The sequence below is a fragment of the Lontra canadensis genome, unplaced genomic scaffold (assembly GCF_010015895.1).
Source record: "Lontra canadensis isolate GAN:19392208 unplaced genomic scaffold, GSC_riverotter_1.0 scaffold40, whole genome shotgun sequence".
Taxonomy (NCBI): Eukaryota; Metazoa; Chordata; class Mammalia; order Carnivora; family Mustelidae; genus Lontra; species Lontra canadensis.
The window spans coordinates 11,050,320-11,071,812 of record NW_022631034.1 but is presented as its reverse complement, the minus strand read 5'-3'; the positions used below and the strand labels follow the sequence as shown (position 1 = coordinate 11,071,812).

At 38.6% G+C, this 21,493-nt stretch overlaps 1 protein-coding gene across 3 annotated transcripts in view; it reads left to right on the top strand.

Annotated features, from left to right (window-relative positions):
• Positions 1-16,200, top strand: part of USP33 (ubiquitin specific peptidase 33) — a 62,011-nt gene extending 45,811 nt beyond the window's left edge. For all 3 annotated transcript variants that reach the window (XM_032870149.1, XM_032870148.1, XM_032870147.1), the window contains 3 exons: positions 13,319-13,421; positions 14,597-14,665; positions 15,020-16,200. In XM_032870149.1, coding sequence (XP_032726040.1) covers positions 13,319-13,421; positions 14,597-14,665; positions 15,020-15,177 — 330 coding nt within the window. In that variant the 3' untranslated portion in view covers positions 15,178-16,200. The remainder of the gene's footprint in view (positions 1-13,318; positions 13,422-14,596; positions 14,666-15,019) is intronic.
• The last annotated feature ends 5,293 nt before the right edge of the window (positions 16,201-21,493 follow it).

Here is a 21,493-nt window from a genome sequence, read left to right as displayed (position 1 = left end):
TTAACAGTGAGAGACAGGTCACTAAAATTCTAGTGAGTTTTTTACGGATTGGCATTTGCAGTAATCTATTGAAATGATAAATTATAGGTTTCCTTTAGTTATTTTCTCGGAAAGCATGCTCTCTACTTTCATGTTTTTGTGAAATATAGTATTGTTTTGTGGGACTATGTATACTTAAAAATACACTTCTCAAAATGAGTATATTATGAAGCATTCCTTGATTGCAAGCAACAATCTGAAAGTGGTCACAGAATTAGTAGGAAGAGCTAAACATCTAGGTTTTTGTTTGTTTTCTTGTTTCTGGGTTTTTGTTTTTTTGTGTTTTTTTTTTTTTTAAAGAAATAATCTATTTGATCTTTTTAAGGAAATTTTTTTAAGGAAATGTAAGCTATCTGTGGAGTTTTCACAGTTACCAGTACAGAGGAATTAGCTTTTGGCAGTTTTAAAATACATCAGATAATCTGCTTTTTGAAAAGGATCAGCATGCAAGTAAATCAAAAACAATTTAATTGTGGGAGAGTAGGAGATGCAGGCTCTGGTTATGAAATGAATAAGTCACAGGAATAAAAGGCACAGTAGGAATATAGTTAATGATACTGTAATAGCTATGCATCAAGACAGATGGCAGCTACACTTGTGGTGAACATAGTATAATGTATAATATTATGGAATCATTATGTTCTCCATCTGAAGCTAAAATGTAACCTTGTGTGCCAGCTTTACTCAGAATCATTTAAATGTATTTATGTTGACTAAATGACCCATCCCTATGCAAATTCAGGTTCTTCTGTGGGCTCAAAACTATTTGAGGGTCTTAGGCTCTGAAGTTTAAAACATCACAGTGGTTGGGGCACCTGGGTGGCTCAGTGGGTTAAAGCCTCTGCCTTCAGCTCAGGTCATGGTCCCAGGGTCCTGGGATCGAGCCCCACATCGGGCTCTCTGCTCAGCAGGGAGCCTGCTTCCTCCTCTCTCTCTCTGCCTGCCTCTCTGCCTACTTGTGATCTCTCTTTCTGTCAAATAAATAAATAAATAAAATCTTTAAAAAACAAAAACAAAAAATCACAGTGGTTGAGAAAAAAGAAATATTTAAGCATGCACTAATGATACGCATTAATTCAGAGAGGCAAAATGAAGTAATTCATAAATAATAAAATAAGTAATTAAAGAGGAGAAACAGTCATAGTATTACTGGTTAATTATAGCAAATTACCAGTCTAGGTTGTTTTTTAAAAATTATTTATTTATTTATTTAAGGTTTTACTCATTTATTAGAGAGATATAGCAAGAGAGGGAACACAAGCACAGGGGAGCTGGAGAAGGAGAAGCAGGCTCCCTGCTGAGCAGGGAGCCTGCTGTGGGACTCGATCACAGGACCCCAGGAGCATGACCTGAGCTGAAGGCAGACACTTAACCAACTGAGCCACCCAGGCATCCCTGGGTTATTATTATTTTATGTACACTGTTAAACAACCAGGTTTTATGGACAAGGACTATTACAATTCCAGTTATTTAGGTAGGAAGAAATAAGTTTCTTCAAAGTGCTATTGTTAGTAGCATAGCTCCAACTATATATTTATGACCCAAATTCCCAGTAGGGAATCCTAGTAGAATTGGGTCACCTTAGAGGCATATGCATTGATAATTCTACTAAGACTGTATTGATGGAGGGATGGTAATTTTGTAAGAGAAAATTGAGATTCTTTCAGTAAAGAGGGGAAGAAGTGTTAAATAGATGAACAGTATGTTCCGTGTTATGGCTGCCCACCGCATGTTCACACATACACACATAGACCTGCTTCTTTTCTTGGATTTAGGCTTTTTGTGTGTGTGTGCTGTTACCTCAAGTAAAGAAATTTTCACACACAGAGGAAGATAGTGTAGTATCTATTTGTTTATTGTGCTTCAACTTCATTAGTTTCCTAAATCTAAGGAGGTAAATTTTAGTTGAATATTTAAAATAGTTTATTCCATGAATACTTAAATAAATGGCTAATGAGTATATCCATTACAGTTTGGGGCACAGAAGCCATTCTAAGTATTTTGGGTATAATAAGAATATTGGCAAAGAGAGACTTAAACTACTGAAAGGACTGGGCAGTGAAGGTCAAGAAAACCACGCTGACTCATAGGAAATCTGGGAGTAGGGTAGGCTGCCATGCTAGATGTAGGATTGGGGTTGTGAGGGGGTGGTTTTAGAGCCCAAACGGGTTAAGGAAAGCTGCTTATCTCGTGTGCACCTAGTCAAGGGTGTTGAAGCCCAGGCAAGATGAGAATGGATATCCACGTTGGCTGGGGATTGGGGGATGGTGGGTGGTAGAATTGAGGGTTTGGTTCCATATGTAGAATTCATCAAATAATGAGTACAATGAGAGCTGGATTTCTCATTGTCAGATAAGAGAGTTATAGATGTGGAGGGGAGGAGTCAAGATGGCGGAGAAGTAGCAGGCTGAGACTACTTCAGGTAGCGGGAGATCAGCTAGATAGCTTATCTAAAGATTACAAACACCTACAAATCCAAGGGGAGATCAAAGAGAAGAAGAACAGCAATTCTAGAAACAGAAAATCAACCACTTTCTGAAAGGTAGGACTGGCGGAGAAGTGAATCCAAAGCGACGGGAAGATAGACCGCCGGGGGGGAGGGGCTGGCTCCCGGCAAGCGGCGGAGCAACAGAGCACAAAATCAGGACTTTTAAAAGTCTGTTCCGCTGAGGGACATCGCTCCAGAGGCTTAACCGGGGTGAAGGGCACGCGGGGTCAGCGTGGCCTCAGGTCCCGCAGGGTCACAGGAGGATCGGGGGTGTCTGAGTGTCACAGAGCTCGCAGGTATTAGAATGGGAAGCCGGCTACAGAGACAGAGCCGAGGAGTGAGCTCACAGCTCGGGGTTACCTTGAACCGGTCGCAGGCTCGGTCAGCTCGGAGCGCGGCGGGAGGCCAGGGTGACGGGAGCAATTGGGTGCTGTTCTCTGAGGGCACACGGAGGAGGGGGGCCCCAGACTCTTGGCTCCTCCGGGCCGGAGACTGGGAGGCCGCCATCTTCATTCCCGTCCTCCGGAACTCTACGGAAAGTGCTCAGGGAACAAAAGCTCCCGAAAGCAAACCTGAGCGGATTACTCAGCACGGCCCCTGGTAAGGGCGGTGCAACTCCGCCTGGGGCAAAGAAACTTGAGAATCACTACAACAGGCCCCTCCCCCAGAAGATCAACAAGAAACCCAGCCGGGACCAAGTTCACCTACCAAGGAGTGCAGTTTCAATACCAAGGAGAGCAGCGGAATTCCAGAGGACGAGAAAGCAAAGCACGGAACTCATGGCTTTCTCCCCATGATTCTTTAGCCTTGCAGTTAATTTAATTTTTTTTTTCTTTTTCAATTTTTTTTTCTTCTGCTAAATTTTTTTAACTTCTACCCTTTTCTTTTTTAACGTTTTATAACTAGTTTATCTAATATATATATATATATTTTTTCCGTTTTATATTTTTTCATTATTGGTTTTCTTTTTTTATTTGTTTCTTTTTCTTTTTTTCTTTCTGAACCTCTTTATATCCCTCCCCCCCCTCACGATTTGGGATCTCTTCTGATTTGGCTAAAGCATATTTTCCTGGGGTTGTTGCCACCCTTTTAGTATTTTACTTGTTCCTTCATATACTCTTATCTGGACAAAATGACAAGGCGGAAAAATTCACCACAAAAAAAAGAACAAGAGGCAGTACCAAAGGCTAGGGACCTAATCAATACAGACATTGGTAATATGTCAGATCTAGAGTTCAGAATGACGATTCTCAAGATTCTAGCCGGGCTTGAAAAAGGCATGGAAGATATTAGAGAAACCCTCTCGGGAGATGTAAAAGCCCTTTCTGGAGAAATAAAAGAACTAAAATCTAATCAAGTTGAAATCAAAAAAGCTATTAATGAGGTGCAATCAAAAATGGAGGCTCTCACTGCTAGGACAAATGAGGCAGAAGAAAGAATTAGCGATATAGAAGACCAAATGACAGAGAATAAAGAAGCTGAGCAAAAGAGGGACAAACAGCTACTGGACCACGAGGGCAGAATTCGAGAGATAAGTGACACCATAAGACGAAACAACATTAGAATAATTGGGATGCCAGAAGAAGAAGAAAGAGAGAGGGGAGCAGAAGGTATATTGGAGAGAATTATTGGAGAGAATTTCCCCAATATGGCAAAGGGAACAAGCATCAAAATCCAAGAGGTTCAGAGAACCCCCCTCAAAATCAATAAGAATAGGTCCACACCCCGTCACCTAATAGTCTAATTTACAAGTCTTAGTGACAAAGAGAAAATCCTGAAAGCAGCCCGGGAAAAGAAGTCTGTAACATACAATGGTAAGAATATTAGATTGGCAGCAGACTTATCCATAGAGACCTGGCAGGCCAGAAAGAGCTGGCATGATATATTCAGAGCACTAAACGAGAAAAACATGCAGCCAAGAATACTATATCCAGCTAGGCTATCATTGAAAATAGAAGGAGAGATTAAAAGTTTCCAGGACAAACAAAAACTGAAAGAATTTGCAAACACCAAACCAGCTCTACAGGAAATATTGAAAGCAAATAGAGACCTTAAAAGTAGTAGATCAGAAAGGAACAGAGACAATATACAATAACAGTCACCTTACAGGCAATACAATGGCACTAAATGCATATCTCTCAATAGTTACCCTGAATGTTAATGGGCTAAATGCTCCAATCAAAAGACACAGGGTATCAGAATGGATAAAAAAACAAAACCCATCTATATGTTGCCTACAAGAAACTCATTTTAAACCCGAAGACACCTCCAGATTTAAAGTGAGGGGGTGGAAAACAATTTACCATGCTAATGGACATCAGAAGAAAGCAGGAGTGGCAATCCTTAGATCAATTCGATTTTAAGCCAAAGACTATAATAAGAGATGAGGAAGGACACTATATCATACTCAAAGGATCTGTCCAACAAGAAGATCTAACAGTTGTAAATATCTATGCCCCTAATGTGGGAGCAGCCAACTATATAAACCAATTAATAACAAAATCAAAGAAACACATCAACAATCATACAATAATAGTAGGGGACTTTAACACTCCCCTCACTGAAATGGACAGATCATCCAAGCAAAAGATCAACAAGGAAATAAAGGCCTTAAATGACACACTGGACCAGATGGACATCACAGATCTATTCAGAACATTTCATCCCAAAGCAACAGAATGCACATTCTTCTCTAGTGCACATAGAACATTCTCCAGAATAGATCACATCCTGGGTCCTAAATCAGGTCTCAACCGGTATCAAAAGATTGGGATCATTCCCTGCATATTTTCAGACCACAATGCTCTGAAGCTAGAACTCAATCACAAGAGGAAATTTGGAAAGAACCCAAATACATGGAGACTAAACAGCATCCTTCTAAAGAATGAATGGGTCAACCAGGAAATTAAAAAAGAATTGAAAAAATTCATGGAAACAAATGATAATGAAAACACAACTGTTCAAAATCTGTGGGACACAACAAAGGCAGTCCTGAGAGGAAAATATATAGCGGTACCAGCCTTTCTCAAGAAACAAGAAAGGTCTCAGGTACACAACCTAACCCTACACTTAAAGGAGCTGGAGAAAGAACAAGAAAGAAACCCTAAACTCAGCAGGAGAAGAGAAATCATAAAGATCAGAGCAGAAATCAATGAAATAGAAACCAAAAAAACAATAGAACAAATCAACGAAACTAGGAGCTGGTTCTTTGAAAGAATTAATAAGATTGATAAACCCCTGGCCAGACTTATAAAAAAAAAAGAGAAAGGACCCAAATCAATAAAATCATGAATGAAAGAGGAGAGATCACAACTAACACCAAAGAAATACAGACAATCATAATAACATATTGTGAGCAACTCTATGCCAACACATTTGACAATCTGGAAGAAATGGATGCATTCCTAGAGACATATAAACTACCACAACTGAACCAGGAAGAAATAGAAAGCCTGAACAGACCCATAACCAGTAAGGAGATTGAAACAGTCATCAAAAATCTCCAAACAAACAAAAGCCCAGGGCCAGACGGCTTCCCGGGGGGAATTCTACCAAACATTTAAGGAAGAACTAATTCCTATTCTCCTGAAACTGTTCCAAAAAATAGAAATGGAAGGAAAACTTCCAAACTCATTTTATGAGGCCAGCATCACCTTGATCCCCAAACCACAAGGATCCCATCAAAAAAGAGAACTACAGACCAATATCCTTGATGAATACAGATGCAAAAATTCTCACCAAAATACTAGCCAGGAGGATTCAACAGTACATTAAAAGGATTATTCACCACGACCAAGTGGGATTTATTCCAGGGCTGCAAGGTTGGTCAACATCCGCAAATCAATCAATGGGATACAACACATTAATAAAAGAAAGAACAAGAACCATAGGATACTCTCCATAGATGCTGAAAAAGCATTTGACAAAGTACAGCATCCCTTCCTGATCAAAACTCTTCAAAGTGTAGGTATAGAGGGCACATACCTCAATATTATCAAAGCCATCTATGAAAAACCCATCGCAAATATCATTCTCAATGGAGAAAAACTGAAAGCTTTTCCGCTAAGGTCAGGAACACGGCAGGGATGTCTGTTATCACCACGCTATTCAACATAGTACTAGAAGTCCTAGCCTCAGCAATCAGATAACAAAAAGAAATTAAAGGCATCCAAATCGGTAAAGAAGTCGTCCGACTATCACTCTTTGCAGATGATATGATACTATATGTGGAAAACCCAAAAGACTCCACTCCAAAACTGCTAGAACTTGTACAGGAATTAAGTAAAGTGTCAGGATATAAAATCAATGCACAGAAATCAGTTGCATTTCTCTACACCAACAAGACAGAAGAAAGGGAAATTAAGGAGTCAATCCCATTTACAGTTGCACCCAAAACTATAAGATACCTAGGAAGAAACCTAACCAAAGAGACTAAGAATCTATACACAGAAAACTATAAAGTACTCATGTAAGAAATTGAGGAAGACACAAAGAAATGGAAAAATGTTCCATGCTCCTGGATTGGAAGAATAAATATTGTGAAAATGTCTATGCTACCTAAAGCAATCTACACATTTAATGCAACTCCTATCAAAGTACCATTCATTTTTTTCAAAGAAATGGAACAAATAATCCTAAAATTTATATGGAACCAGAAAAGACCTCGAATAGCCAAAGGAATATTGAAAAAGAAAGCCAAAGTTGGTGGCATCACAATTCCAGACTTCAAGCTCTACTACAAAGCTGTCATCATCAAGACAGCATGGTACTGGCACAAAAACAGACACATAGATCAATGGAACAGAATAGAGAGCCCAGAAATAGACCCTCAACTCTATGGTCAACTAATCTTCGACAAAGCAGGAAAGAATGTCCAATGGAAAAAAGACAGCCTCTTCAATAAATGGTGTTGGGAAAATTGGACAGCCACATGCAGAAAAATGAAATTGGATCATTTCCTTACACCACACACCAAAATAGACTCAAAATGGATGAAGGACCTCAATGTGAGAAAGGAATCCATCAAAATCCTTGAGGAGAACACAGGCAGCAATCTCTTCGACCTCAGCCGCAGCAACATCTTCCTAGGAACATCGCCAAAGGCAAGGGAAGCAAGGGCAAAAATGAACTATTGGGATTTTATCAAGATCAAAAGCTTTTGCACAGCAAAGGAAACAGTTAACAAAACCAAAAGACAACTGACAGAATGGGAGAAGATATTTGCAAATGACATATCAGATAAAGGGCTAGTGTCCAGAATCTATAAAGAACTTAGCAAACTCAACACCCAAAGAACAAATAATCCAATCAAGAAATGGGCAGAAGACATGAACAGACATTTCTGCAAAGAAGACATCCAGATGGCCAACAGACACATGAAAAAGTGCTCCATATCACTCGGCATCAGGGAAATACAAATCAAAACCACAATGAGATACCACCTCACACCGGTCAGAATGGCTAAAATTAACAAGTCAGGAAATGACAGATGCTGGCGAGGATGTGGAGAAAGGGGAACCCTCCTACATTGTTGGTGGGATGCAAGCTGGTGCAACCACTCTGGAAAACAGCATGGAGGTTCCTCAAAATGTTGAAAATAGAACTACCCTATGACCCAGCAATTGCACTGCTAGGTATTTACCCTAAAGATCCAGAAGTAGTGATCCGAAGGGGCACGTGCACCCGAATGTTTATAGCAGCAATGTCTACAATAGCCAAACTATGGAAAGAACCTAGATGTCCATCAACAGACGAATGGATAAAGAAGATGTGTTATATATACACAATGGAATACTATGCAGCCATCAAAAGAAATGAAATCTTGCCATTTGCGACGACGTGGATGGAACTAGAGGGTATCATGCTTAGCGAAATAAGTTAATTGGAGAAAGACAACTATCATATGATCTCCCTGATATGAGGGAGAGGAGATGCAGCATGGGGGTTAAGGGGGTAGGAGAAAAGTAAATGAAGCAAGATGGGATTGGGAGGGAGATAAACCATAAGTGACTCTTAATCTCACAAAACAAACTGAGGGTTGCTGGGGGCAGGGGGGTTGGGGGGGTGGGTTTATTATGGACATTGGGGAGGGTATGTGCTATGGTGAGTGCTGTGAAGTGTGTAAACCTGGCGATTCACAGACTTGTACCCCTGGGGAAAAATATATTATATGTTTATAAAAAATAAAATTAAAAATAAAGTACTCATCTAAAAAAAAAAGAGTTACAGATGTGGAAAGGGAGAAAACTAAAATGGATTGTGCTATTAGTATTAGATTGGACTTGTAGGTACTTTTGTGAATATGTGGTCAAGGTCATACATACATGGGTACGTGTGTGTGTGTATGTGTGTGTGTATGCATGTATAGAAACAAATGATGTACATATGTTAATTCCCTAACTTTGTTACTAAAAGGGCCTGGGAGCAATGATAATTTCAGTAGGATTAAACATACCTAGCTCTCATCAGGTTTTAGCTGCTTAACATCTCTCTGTACTAAAAGGTACCAGCCTTCCTTAGAGAAATGGCTGGTTCATATCAATGTTAATTTCTAGATTTTTGTCATTTGTATTAGTTGTGTAGGAAAATGTCCTTGTACATATGAAATATGCACCAAGGTGTTTGGAGAAAAGGAACGTGTTTAGCAACTTACTGTCAATGGTCTGAGGAAAGAAAATTCCTTTGTGTTACATTAGAGTTTTCCTGGAAGTTTGAGATTGTTTCAAAGTTAAAAAATTAAAAATTGTACAAAACCTTTGGAAATTATCCCTGTTGCTTGCCACTGGCAAATCTCAGGAGAATGCTCAGAAATCTAACAAACCTGATAAGCTGCTAATCTCAGGATCCTGGTGGGTTGTTCTGAGGGTCCTCTAAGATGCAAGACGCTGCTGTTAAAGATGTTAGCCTGTGACATCAGTGCAGGATTCTTGGGAAGATGCTTGGAAGTGGTAACAAAATCCTATCTATGTCCTCTGTGGATGCCTCAGTCCTACCCACAGCTGCCACCAGAGGAGAGAAAGAATTTCTTTCTTTTGTGACTTCCATATATTGCATGTACCATTGATAATGCCTAACCTGGAATACTACCAGCATAGGATCCTGGAAAACGTAGGCTTCTCCTCTTTACAGAAGGGAATGTAAGAATGAGTGGAAATTATTCATTATAGGTCATACAGTAAAGGCTGCCTCTTGTCAGCTCAGTATTCATACACATTCATACATGTAAGCAGCAACAGTGGCAACAGTATCACGTTTCTATTTAACACTGTGCAGCTTGCTAATGTACTAATATATGCTGCATCTACCTTTTCCTGAACTTGGGAGACTTGAAGTTCTATGAGTCACTGTATCCACTTTTGGATGTTAGTCATTCATCTTTAGTCCAGTCAATTTAGTCACAATCTCACTTTTATACTGTAATCTAAAGAATGTTGGGGCACCTGGGTGGCTCAGTCACTTAAGCATCTGCCTTTGGCTCATGTCATGATCTCAGGGTCCTGGGATTGAGCCCCACCTCCTTGGGCTTCCTGCTTAGCGGGGAGCCTCCTTCTTCCTTGCCCTCCTCCCCCCCCTTCATGCTCAGTCATGCTCTCTATCTCTCAAATAAGTAAAATCCTAAAAAAAAAAAAAAAAAAAAATTAAAAATAGTAGAGGAATGAAAGAAAAGAAAAGTAAATGGCAATTTTTTACAAATTTGGTAAATGTTCACAGATACACACACACACACACACACATGCAGTGAAGAAGAAATGTATATCTACAGTTGATCACTTACCCATTCCATACTCCCTGTTTTCTTAACCAGCACTTCATTTGCTTGTGGTCGTGTTTACCTGGTAAAGTAACCCAGACCATCATTTCAGAAGAATCTGAGGTCTTTGTAATTTTGCCTGGTTTAGATTTTTCTAGTTGTCTCTTAACTTATAACCTCTCAGTATGGAAATACTGAATGATGGTTGCAGTGGGTTGAATGGTGGTCCCCAAAAAAGATATCTCCATGTCCTAATCTCTGTGAATTGACCTTAACTATGAATGTGACCTCACTTGGAAAAGGGTCTTTGCATATGTAATTAATTTAAGGATCTTGAGATGAGGTCATCCTGGATTATCTTCATGGGCCTTAATTCAGTGATAAATGTCCTTACAAAGAGACATCCAGAAAAAATATACAGAAAAGGTAAAAGCTATGAGGACCCGAGGCAGCAATTAGAATATACAGCCGCAAAGCAGAAGCTTGAGGAGGCAAGGAACAGAAATTCCCCTAATTATGTCCCCTAAAGTATGTTCCTGCCTATGTCTTAAGTTTGGGCTTCTGTTCTCCAGAACTTTGGGAAATGAAATAACTGTTTTCAGGCACCAAGTTTGTGGTAATTTGTTATAGCAGCCCTCTGATGCTAACACAGTGGGTTTAATCTGGTTTTCTGATATAATCCTCCTTGCTCCTGTTGTGTAGTGGTCATTTTATTTCATCCTTTTTATAGCCAATACAGTAACTCACTTGGACTTTTGTTTCAGTGACATAAGGAACCATACATAACCAGAGGACTATTTTGACTTGCAGTCCAGTAAAACCAATGTTGTTTCCCTTTGGAATGGAATACCGCCAGACTAGTAGAGGCCATAGTTGTGGAGATGAGAATATATTATTAGGTACTAATGGATACATCCTTCTACTTTATTTATCTGGTACCTAGCTTCATGTATTCTGGTTATGGGAAAAACAACACCCTATATTGGTTACTGGTTTGGAGCTTGGACCACAGCATAGAGGATAGTACCAACCCCGTAAATTTTTGTTGCCCATGTACAAAAACTGCTGAAGAGCGAATTAGTTTTCTGAATGATCTTTCAAGGTTTCTCCTAATCTCCTAATCTCCTAAATCTCCTAAAAAATCTCCTAATCTCCTAATCTCCTAAAAAATCCAGTGTTTTTTAGAAGAAAATGGTGGTGGAGGGGCACAAATTAGGGCAACTGTTTAGAGAAATTTCCCAGAACTAGAGAAAAACTATATATCTTTAATGAGGTGATTGTAGTTAACTAAATATTTAAAAAGCCCCACCTAGACACACAAGAAATACCCTAATTGCAAAGATTAAGTCCTAAAAATGTCTAGACCTGGTAATGCTATGAATTAAGTGGTTTTATCTGGTAGAATCAGTCTTATACTACATTTCAAAAATCTGAGTTCTCTAAGGAGAAGTTGTGCCTAATTCTATACCTTGAAACAGACATGCTTTGATCTCTGTGTTAACCATCAGACAGCCACAACATTTTTCATTGCCTTTCATTGTTCTGTGGAAGCAACTACCTTGTATACCAGAAAGGTCCTTACCCTCAAATAACTTAAATGTTTAGTACATAAATAATGTATTATTTATAATGTACATGATATATTACATAAATAATGTATATAAGTAATGTACATGATATATTAAAAGGTAATGAGTTCTTTGGAAAAGGAAAAAAAATTGAGCAAGAGGGATGAAGAGTACAGTGATAGAGGGAGGTGTCAGGTGCATTTTTAAATAGGGTGATCAAGATAGGCCTTCGTGAGAAGGTGACATTTAAGTAAAGACTTGAAGGAGGTGACGGAGGTATTTAGATATGTGTGAAAAGAGGTGGGTAGTCATGCAAAAGCTTTAAGAGGCAGAACAGTAACTGCTTGGTTCCGGGAATAACAAAGAGGTTTGTGTGACCATGAGTGAATAGTTCAGTAAGAAAGTATTAGAAGATGAAGTCAAATCATGGAGCCAGATCATGGAGGTACCTACTATAAGGATCTTTGGGGACAATGGCAAGGTTTTATTAGATTTGATTATAGGAGCAACATTATTTGGATTTGGCTCTCTTCTTCAGATAGTATGTACCATAGGCATTTAGTTACCCATAATGAAATATTTTAGATGTCTCATTGTCTTTTCATACAAGTACAGTTGGATAAATTTCAGATACCCTTCATTTTCTTTAGGCTCTTTTGCTTCCACCCTTCTATATCAATTATTCTGTCAGTTGGACTCTTTAATTGAAAGCGGTGAAGCCACATTGGCTGACTTAAGCAAAAAAGAAATTTATTGAAAGGAAAAGTTGATCTGACAAATAAATAAAATTAAAAAAAAAAAAGAAAAATTGAATAACCAGTTCTCCAGAATCTCAGGAACCAAGCTAGCCCTGGGTATGTAGCTAACAAAATTGACATTGGAGTATATCTCACCATTAGATCACTGCTGAAGATTTCCATTGCTGGTAGAGTTTTGCCTAGTTGAGTCACATATCCACTTCCTTAGACCTTAGAAGAGGAAGTAAACATCTTCAGGGACTTTAGTTCCACCACTTTTGGGAATTTGTCTTATACATGTATGTGTATTGTGCAATGACATGTACAAGATTATTCATTGCAGCATTGTCTTTGTAATAGCAACATGTCCATCAATATCTTAAGGAACAGAAGTAAAGGGTAGATAATGGATATAATATATTTAAATAAGATTTATGCATTTGATTTTTAATAAATACGTGGAGTATTTATTGTTTTGAAGATTTGCCTTGACCATTTTGACCTAGCCAGTGTCTTATTCTTCTTTTGTGTGTACTTATAAATTTTGAGACATAACGTAGACATACTTGTTTATTAATAGGTGTTACTGTGGTACTAAGATAACTTAGCATCAGTGTACATCACATTCTTATGAGGAATTGGCCTTATCAGATGCTTAAGTAGAATGGTTGTAATGTTCTGCTATAAAGCATAGTTCTAGATACTAGATGACTGATTTTTTTTTTTCTCCCTATAGCTCAACAGAGCATTCCAAGAGGAGGACTCTCCAGCTACTTTTTATTGCATCAGTATGCAGTGGTTTAGAGAGTGGGAAAGTTTTGTGAAGGGTAAAGATGGAGGTAAGTAGTTAACTGAAAAATGAAATTCTTTGCTGATTTTTTGTTTTTGAATATCTCTATGCACTTGGGATTATACCAGTGAACGAGATAGAAAAAGATCCCTGCCTTCAGGGATCTAACATTCTAGCTTATATTCTGGTTGGTTGTTCTAAACCTATTTCATGACTTACAGCATATTCATAGAAGGAATAAAGGAACTGAGCAAAATTAGTCTGCAATCTTAATATTGAAAAGTTAAAAAAAAAAATCCACCCAACAATAAGATTGGTTACATAATGCTTTATACTATGACATACTATCACATAGTCATATGTGACATACTATGTCGACTTTAAAAATAATTTTTGTGACAGTGTGTAATAATTAAAAAGATGTTCTTGATAAGTGAAAAAGGTTGCAACACTATATATTCATAGTTTGACCCTTTTATTTCTTCCTTGTGCCTTTTTGTTTTGTTTTGTTTTACACTTTTTGATAATGAACATGCACTGTACTTTTGTATTCAAGGGGAAAACAGGTTTTTTTTTTCTTAAATTAAAAAAGGATATATTTTAATATTTCATTTTATAGTCCTTTTATCGTTTTTAGTTTAAGTAATGATCATCTGAAATAACTCCGAATTACATAATTTCTTTTTAAATTACAAAAGAATTGTTCTTTTATAACATTGAAAGTGCATTTTAACCTGTGGTCCTCAAATGGATAGTTGAAGAGTGAGATTTTAGATGGTGGTGAAAAAGCCTCTCTCCATTTCTTTCTTGGTTCTATTTTGGAGGGGAACTGAGACCCGGAAAGGAAGAGGTTCAGAAGATAATTAAAAATTAACTATAATATGGGCGCCTGGGTGGCTCAGTGGGTTAAAGCCTCTGCCTTCGACTCAGGTCATGATCCCAGGGGCCTGGGATCAAGCCCCGAATCAGGCTCTCTGCTCAGCAGGGAGCCTGCTTCCTCCCTCTCTCTCTGCCTCCCTCTCTGCCTACTTGTGATCTCTCTCTCTGTCAAATAAATAAATAAAATATTTTTAAAAAATTAACTATAATAATATGACTACAAAATAATCAGTTCGATTATATAGTTATGTCCCTCAATTATTTCTGGCACTGAAATACATAATTCTTTGGTACATTTCTTTGAAAAGTACACATTTTGATCCTTTGTTTTTCCTTTTGACTTAGATCCTCCAGGTCCCATTGATAACACTAAAATTGCAGTCACTAAATGTGGCAATGTGATGCTCAGGCAAGGTAAGTTGAATAATACTGAAGCCATTTGTCACTGTTAAGAATAAAACATTACTAGCCATCTGTGCTACTTTTTACCCAGCTCAGTGATACAATTCATACATGAAGTAGGGTAGATAGTGGGAAAGCTGCCAGTGTTTGTTATCTGAGGAAAGATTTAAGGCTTTTGATAGAAGCTAGGAGAAAGTACTAAGACAAACCATAATGTTGTAGCTTATGATAATATGGGCTGGTAGTCTGGTGTTCATAAATTCTCAGTTATCCCTGGAGGATTCGTGCTGGGGGGTTACATTTTGAAGGTTTTGCAGTATGAATATGTAGGTTTGTAAATATTATTCTATTTGCACTTAATTCTAGGAGCAGATTCTGGTCAGATTTCTGAAGAAACATGGAATTTTCTACAGTCTATATATGGTGGAGGGCCTGAAGTTATCCTACGACCTCCAGTTGTTCACATTGACCCTGATATACTACAAGCAGAAGAAAAAATTGAAGTAGAAACTCGGTCTTTATAATTTTGAGGGTATAGGGAGTTTTAATGAGAAATCATTTTCATTTCCTCTCACATACACTTGAAAAAACATTCCTAAAAGCATGTTTATTTTCTTGATTTTTAATATTTTATTCCTTCTTACTGGGCATTATGGAAGAATGTGTTAAAATATGTGATATACTACAGGTTGGTTTATTTAATGCTAGATAACTTACCATAAAGTCTTTCAGTGTAATATTTTTGAAAGAAAAGGGATATTTGTGATCATTTGGTAATCAGTAGGTTATCTTTGATCTTTATACTACATGCAAATCCATACTATCCTTTGTAGTTTTGTAAATACTTTTGCTTTGGAAATTTTTTCATTACCTTAAAACACCATAACTCTGACCAATTTTCAGTTCTCCAAAACCCTAATTTAATTGTATAGTTTTGACATGGCTTCATATAATAAAGAGCCTATTTTAAATTGAGAGTTGTAGTCAGAAAAATGTTAATTTCCTAAAGCTCAGGAAACGTTAGGGTGTCACTTCTTTTGCACTGCAGCATATAAACTAGCATATTAATATTTACAATATGTCTTTTTGAATGTATCAAGGATGTAATTAGTTTGAGTGGAATTTGTGTCAGCAGATGTCCGTAACTTATTGCCTCTTATACTGTAAAATGTTAAACTCTAATTCCTATAACCCTGGATAGTATTCATTATTATCAGTAAAAAACTTAGAGTTAGTTTTAGGGCACTTTTTATTTTGAGAGCATGAAGTATGGAATGTGTTGATGAGATTGTTGATAAAGCTGAAGCTACTTGCAAAATGATTTTTTTAATGAAATGCATAAAGTCTTTTTGAATAATATAGTATGCACCGCTATTTGCTTGATTATGTGATGTCAAAAGTTTAACTATATTCTAAGTACAAAACAAACTGGATTACTTTGAGGATGTGAATAGCATTCATGATGGGTTTGTTTTGGTGTGGGGCACCTGCCACCAGCTGAAACAGTGTTGTTAAAATTAGTTCAATAAAAATGATTTTAAAATGTATAACTTGGATGTTGAATTTATTTGATGGATATTAAAAGTATAAAATTTGTTAGTATTATAGTATCTTCCTGTTATTTCTTAATCAGGTATGCAAAATAAGTTATTTGGTATAGTATTTAAAGTTCTGATGTTTAATGAAATGATGAGCTTAATACAGTCATTAAGATGTATTTCAGTTTTTATCCAGTTTTAAGTTTTCTTCTGCCTCATAATTACAGTGCGATCCTCTTCATGGATTCAACAATGTTATTGATCTATCTCTGATCACCAGTGTTTATTATAATTTTGGCATTAGGAGATAATCAAAAAAAGGTTTGTTTTTAATACTGCTTGCCATTTATTGGATATTTATGAGTCTTAGTCAACCTACTAAAGTGCTTTACTTATATTTAATCCTTATTTCAACCTTATGACTTAGGTAAAGTGACTTGCCCCAAATCAGACAGCAAAGAAATGGCAGATAGAGGACTCCAGCCAGAGTCAATGTAACTTCATACCATTGCTGTTATTCACCATGATATAATATCTCCCAATGAATTCTTTTGAAACAGATTATAGGATTAGTCACATTTGTTAGTAGCATTACTATTTTCATAACAAACTTTGGAATATTATATGTGGTTAATTGTATCAGAAAGAGGCAATTTTCCTGTATTCTGAAGGTACTCCACTAACTCTCCAAGGTGAGAAGTTTGAATATACTTGTTACCGTTTTGGAGGATTGCAGGTGAGGGATTAGGTAAGAAACTGTTTCTTTCGGGAGCAAAAAAGGTTATTCAAGACTATTTTAATAATAACACAACTACAACTAATCATTACTAATGCTGAGTTCTTAGCAAATGTGAGGCACTAGGCTAAACATATTTGCAGATTAATATGCCCAAGCACACACAACTCAGCATCAGAATTCAAACCAGATGTGTCTGATTCTAAAACCTATGCTTCTCTCACAAGTCACAAGTAAATTTGTCTTTCTTTTTTTTTTTTTTTTTTTAAGATTTTATATATTTGTCATAGAGCACAAGCAAGAAGAGTGGCAGGCAGAGGCAGAGAGAGAAGCAGGCTCCCTGCTGGACAAGGAGCCTGATGGCGGGACTCGATCCCAGGATCCTGGGATCATGACCTGAGCCGAAGGCAGTGGCTTAACTGACTGAGCCACACAGGTGTCCCACAAGTAAATTTCTAATTAGAAAAGCTAATTACTGTTTCTCAGTAACTACTGTACCAGAAACTTCCCTCTTTAAACTTGTGTGGTGCTGCATTTTATCCGTTTTTTTTCTCTGCTCATCTCCCTGAGAACTCATTCACTCCCTTGTTTTTAGTTAATCACTTTATTTTTTTAATTTTTAAAGATTTTATTTATTTATTTGACAGAGATCACAAGTAGGCAGAGAGGAAGGGAAGCAGGCTCCCCGCTCAGCAGAGAGCCCGATTCGGGGCTTGATCCGAGGACCCTGGGATCACGACCTGAGCCAAAGGCAGAGGCTTTAACCCACTGAGCCACCCAGGTGCCCCATCAGTTTATTTTTTTAAGTAAGTAATCTTTAGACAGTATGGGGCTCGAACTCACAGCCCTGAGATCAGCAGTTGCATGCTCCACTGACTGAGCCAGCCAGGCACCTCTCAACAACTTGTTTTTTACAGATTTTATTTACTTGAGAGAAGGAGAAACCGAGCAAGAGAGCACAAGCAGGTGGAGTGCACAGGGAGGGGAGAAGCAGGCAGGGAGCCTGATGCGAGGCTCAATCCCAGGACCCTGTGATCATGACCCGAGCTGAAGGCAGACATTTAACTGGCTGAACCACCCAGGCACCCCTGTATTGGCTACTTTTGCTGTCCTAACGCTATGTAACAACCACAAAAACTTAGTGGTATACAAAAACATTTAGTTATTTTACAAGTCTGCGGAGTTCAGCTAATCAGACCTTGACTGATCTCAGCTGGGCTCACTCAAGCATTTGCAGTCAGTTGGGAGTTAGCTAGGCAGGTCTTGTGACCTGGCTGAGCACACTCATTTGTGTTGGGCTATTTATTGTGTTCTTCGCCAGGCTAACTCAGGCCTGTTTGCTTGGTCATGGCAGAGGAGCAAGTTGTTTCAAGCCTCTATATCTGTCCTATCTATCAATATCTCATTGGCCAAACCAAGTTAAATGGTGAAACCCAGAAATCAGGGAGGTGGGAATAAAATCTACTTTAATGAGAGGAATTGCAAAGTCAAATGGCAAAAGGTGTGGATACAGAGAGATATGAACAATTAAAGCTCTTTTTAAAAGATTTTATTTATTTGACACAGAGATCACAAGTAGGCAGAGAGGCAGGTGGGGTGGGGGGGAAGCAGGCTCCCTGCTGAGCAGAGAGCCCATTGCAGGGCTTGGTCGAGGACCCTGGGATCATGACCTGAGCCGAAGGCAGAGGTTTAACCCACTGAGCCACCCAGATGCCCCACAATTAAAGCTCTTAATGCAATCAAGCTGTAATTAAGTTGCTCATATTTGAATTAAGTTGTTGAGAGGTGCCACTTACTAGCTATATGTATAACCTTGACAAGTTCCCTGACCTTGGTTTCCCCATGTGCAAAGTGCAAAGTGAGTTTATCTGCTTTCTTAGGTTGTTGTGAAAGGAAATGCTTTAAAGGTTACAAAGTACATAGTAAATGTATCTCTGTCCTCAGTTTTGGGGGCAGATAATATGACCTGATAGATAACATAGCCCTACAGTGCTTTTTACATGTCACCCATGGCAGAAAGTCCAGGATCCCAGTCCATCCCCAAACATGGCTTTAATTGCTAAGTAGATAGTGACTTCAGTAACTCATGCTTGCAGTTTGTACATTTGGCAAAATTATGAAGGCATAATTAGGACAGCAACTATTCAGGTGTTGATTTATCAGATAAGCCCTTTGGGTTTAAGGTCAGTTTGCTTTCTCAGCCATGTGAACTTCTGCCACAGGACCTGTGGACACAGAAGGGTGAGACTGTTCCTGAATATAACAGCAGGTGTAGTTCTCTAACAGCAGTCCTGATGCTGCTGAGGTTGAAGGCTGTGTTTTGTGGCATAACAAAACCCTCAAAACTTGCTTAAAGTACGGATTTATTATTTTTCATGATTCTGTGGGTTGTCTGGAGACACTCATGAGGCTGCATCGGGCTAGCAGATACGCTATGTGGGAAGATTCAAAAAGGTTCCTAATGTAACTGGAGCCTTGGTGCTGACTGTTGGCTGAGCCACAGCATTCACCTCCATCAAGGCCTCTCTATAGGATCTTATCATCTAGGACCTCTGCATGTGGTTTTTCTCTAGGCTAGCCTGATCTTCCTTAATTACTGGATGGCAGTGGATTCCAAAAGGGCGAAAGAAAATGCTGCATGCTTCTAAAAGGTTAGGACTAGAACTGACATAGTGTCATTTCTGCTATCTTCTGTTGTGAGGGAACTATGTGAGAGCTTGAATACCAAAAGGTATTCATTGGGAGACACCGGTATAACCATCTAACACATTTGATCAGCCTGGTAAAGTAAGGGAAAGCAGGAGGGGGACACACAATATTTGGTTGTTCCACTTTTTTTTTTTTTTTAAGATTTTATTTATTTATTTGAGAGAGAGAGAGATCACAAGTAGGCAGAGAGGCAGGCAGAGAGAGAGGGGGAAGCAGGCTCCCTGCTGAGCAGAGAGCCCGATGTGGGGCTCGATCCCAGGACTCTAAGATCGTGACCTGAGCTGAAGGCAGAGGCTTTAACCCACTGAGCCACCCAGGTGCCCCTGGTTGTTCCACTTCTAATGATACAAGGAGTGATCTGGGTTCAGATGGTGAGAACTCACTTCTTCCATTGTAAAGTTACTGATCAACTTTTCCACTAATAGTTCTATCTGCTGATGAGTACTGCCTGAACCAGTGTTTTCATTACAGGTTGCAAAATGGTGAATTTCTCATTCTAGGATTCCTTTGGAGGGACTTTTTAAAAATCTTCACCCTGTAAATGAAGTGTAGAAACAGAAAGTGGTTCAGGATCTGTGATGGAATAAATGTTGAAACTAACTAAGTACTAACTAAACTAAACTAACTGAGTACTAACTCGGGGCTCCTGGAGTCAGTTGAAATGCCAGAGATTGGTATCTTTGGACGGTATCATCTATGGAGGATAAATGGAGGCTCATTTGAAGAATGTTATAGTTCATTCATAATCCTTTTAAATATTTTCAAATCCTTCCTTGTGTTAAATTAGACTGTAAGAGTTTCTTTTTTTTTTTTTCCAAAGATTTTTGTGTATTTATTTGACAGAGATTAAAGTAGGTGGAGAGGCGGGCAGAGAGAGGGGAAGGGAAGCAGGCTCCCCGCTGAGCAGAGAGCCCGACGCGGGGCCGGATCCCAGCACCCTGGGATCATGACCCGAGCCGAAGGCAGAGGCCCTAACCTACTGAGCCACCCAGGCGCCCCTAGACTGTAAGAGTTTCTTACTGGGTTATGCTATTTATCTCTTCCCAAGCTTAAAAAATTGCCTTCAGCCTAGGTGGAAAGATGTTGTAATAAAGAGCCCCACAAAATTAGTTGTTGGATTTATGATAAAGATGCTGTTGAAGATACAGTTTACTATATGACATAGTCTTGTTTTGAGAAACTGTGGGACAAATTTATCTTTGGTCATAGTATTGGGATTAGTACTCATCTGAACAACTGGTTATTATCCTATGGATACTGAGACTATCGTAACTGATCTTGTTTTTCCTTATTACAACATCTGCCAGAATTAAAGCAAGTTGTTCAGACCCTAGAATATGTATTTCGTGCATTATTCCCCTGTTTTCTTGTTGCCCAAATTTTCCCATTTTAATTATTTTAAATTCAATTTTGCCTATTAATTTTTTGGTAAGACACATGTTTTTAGAAATAGGCAAGGTATAATTTTTTTTTCCATCAAAGCACCCTAGGCAAGGTATAATTTTTAAAAATATGCCAAATATCTTGGTCTTTTGGGTGGTGTACAACATCTTCCCCACTAGACAATAAGCACCAAAAGGATTTGTCTTGTTCACTCCTACTGCTTACAACAGTGTGTGGCACGAAACAGGCAGCTGGTAAATTTCTCTAATAACTTAATGTTGATGACTCTTTCAAATTACCTCCTCCCTGGACACGATTGTGTCCAGTTTTTCTTTCTTTGACACACAGAGATCACAAGTAGGCAGAGAGGCAAGCAGAGAGAGAGAAGGAAGCAGGCTCCCCGCTGAGCAGAGAGCCTGATGAGGGGCTCTATCCCAGGACCCTGGGATCATGACCCGAGTCGAAAGCTGAGGC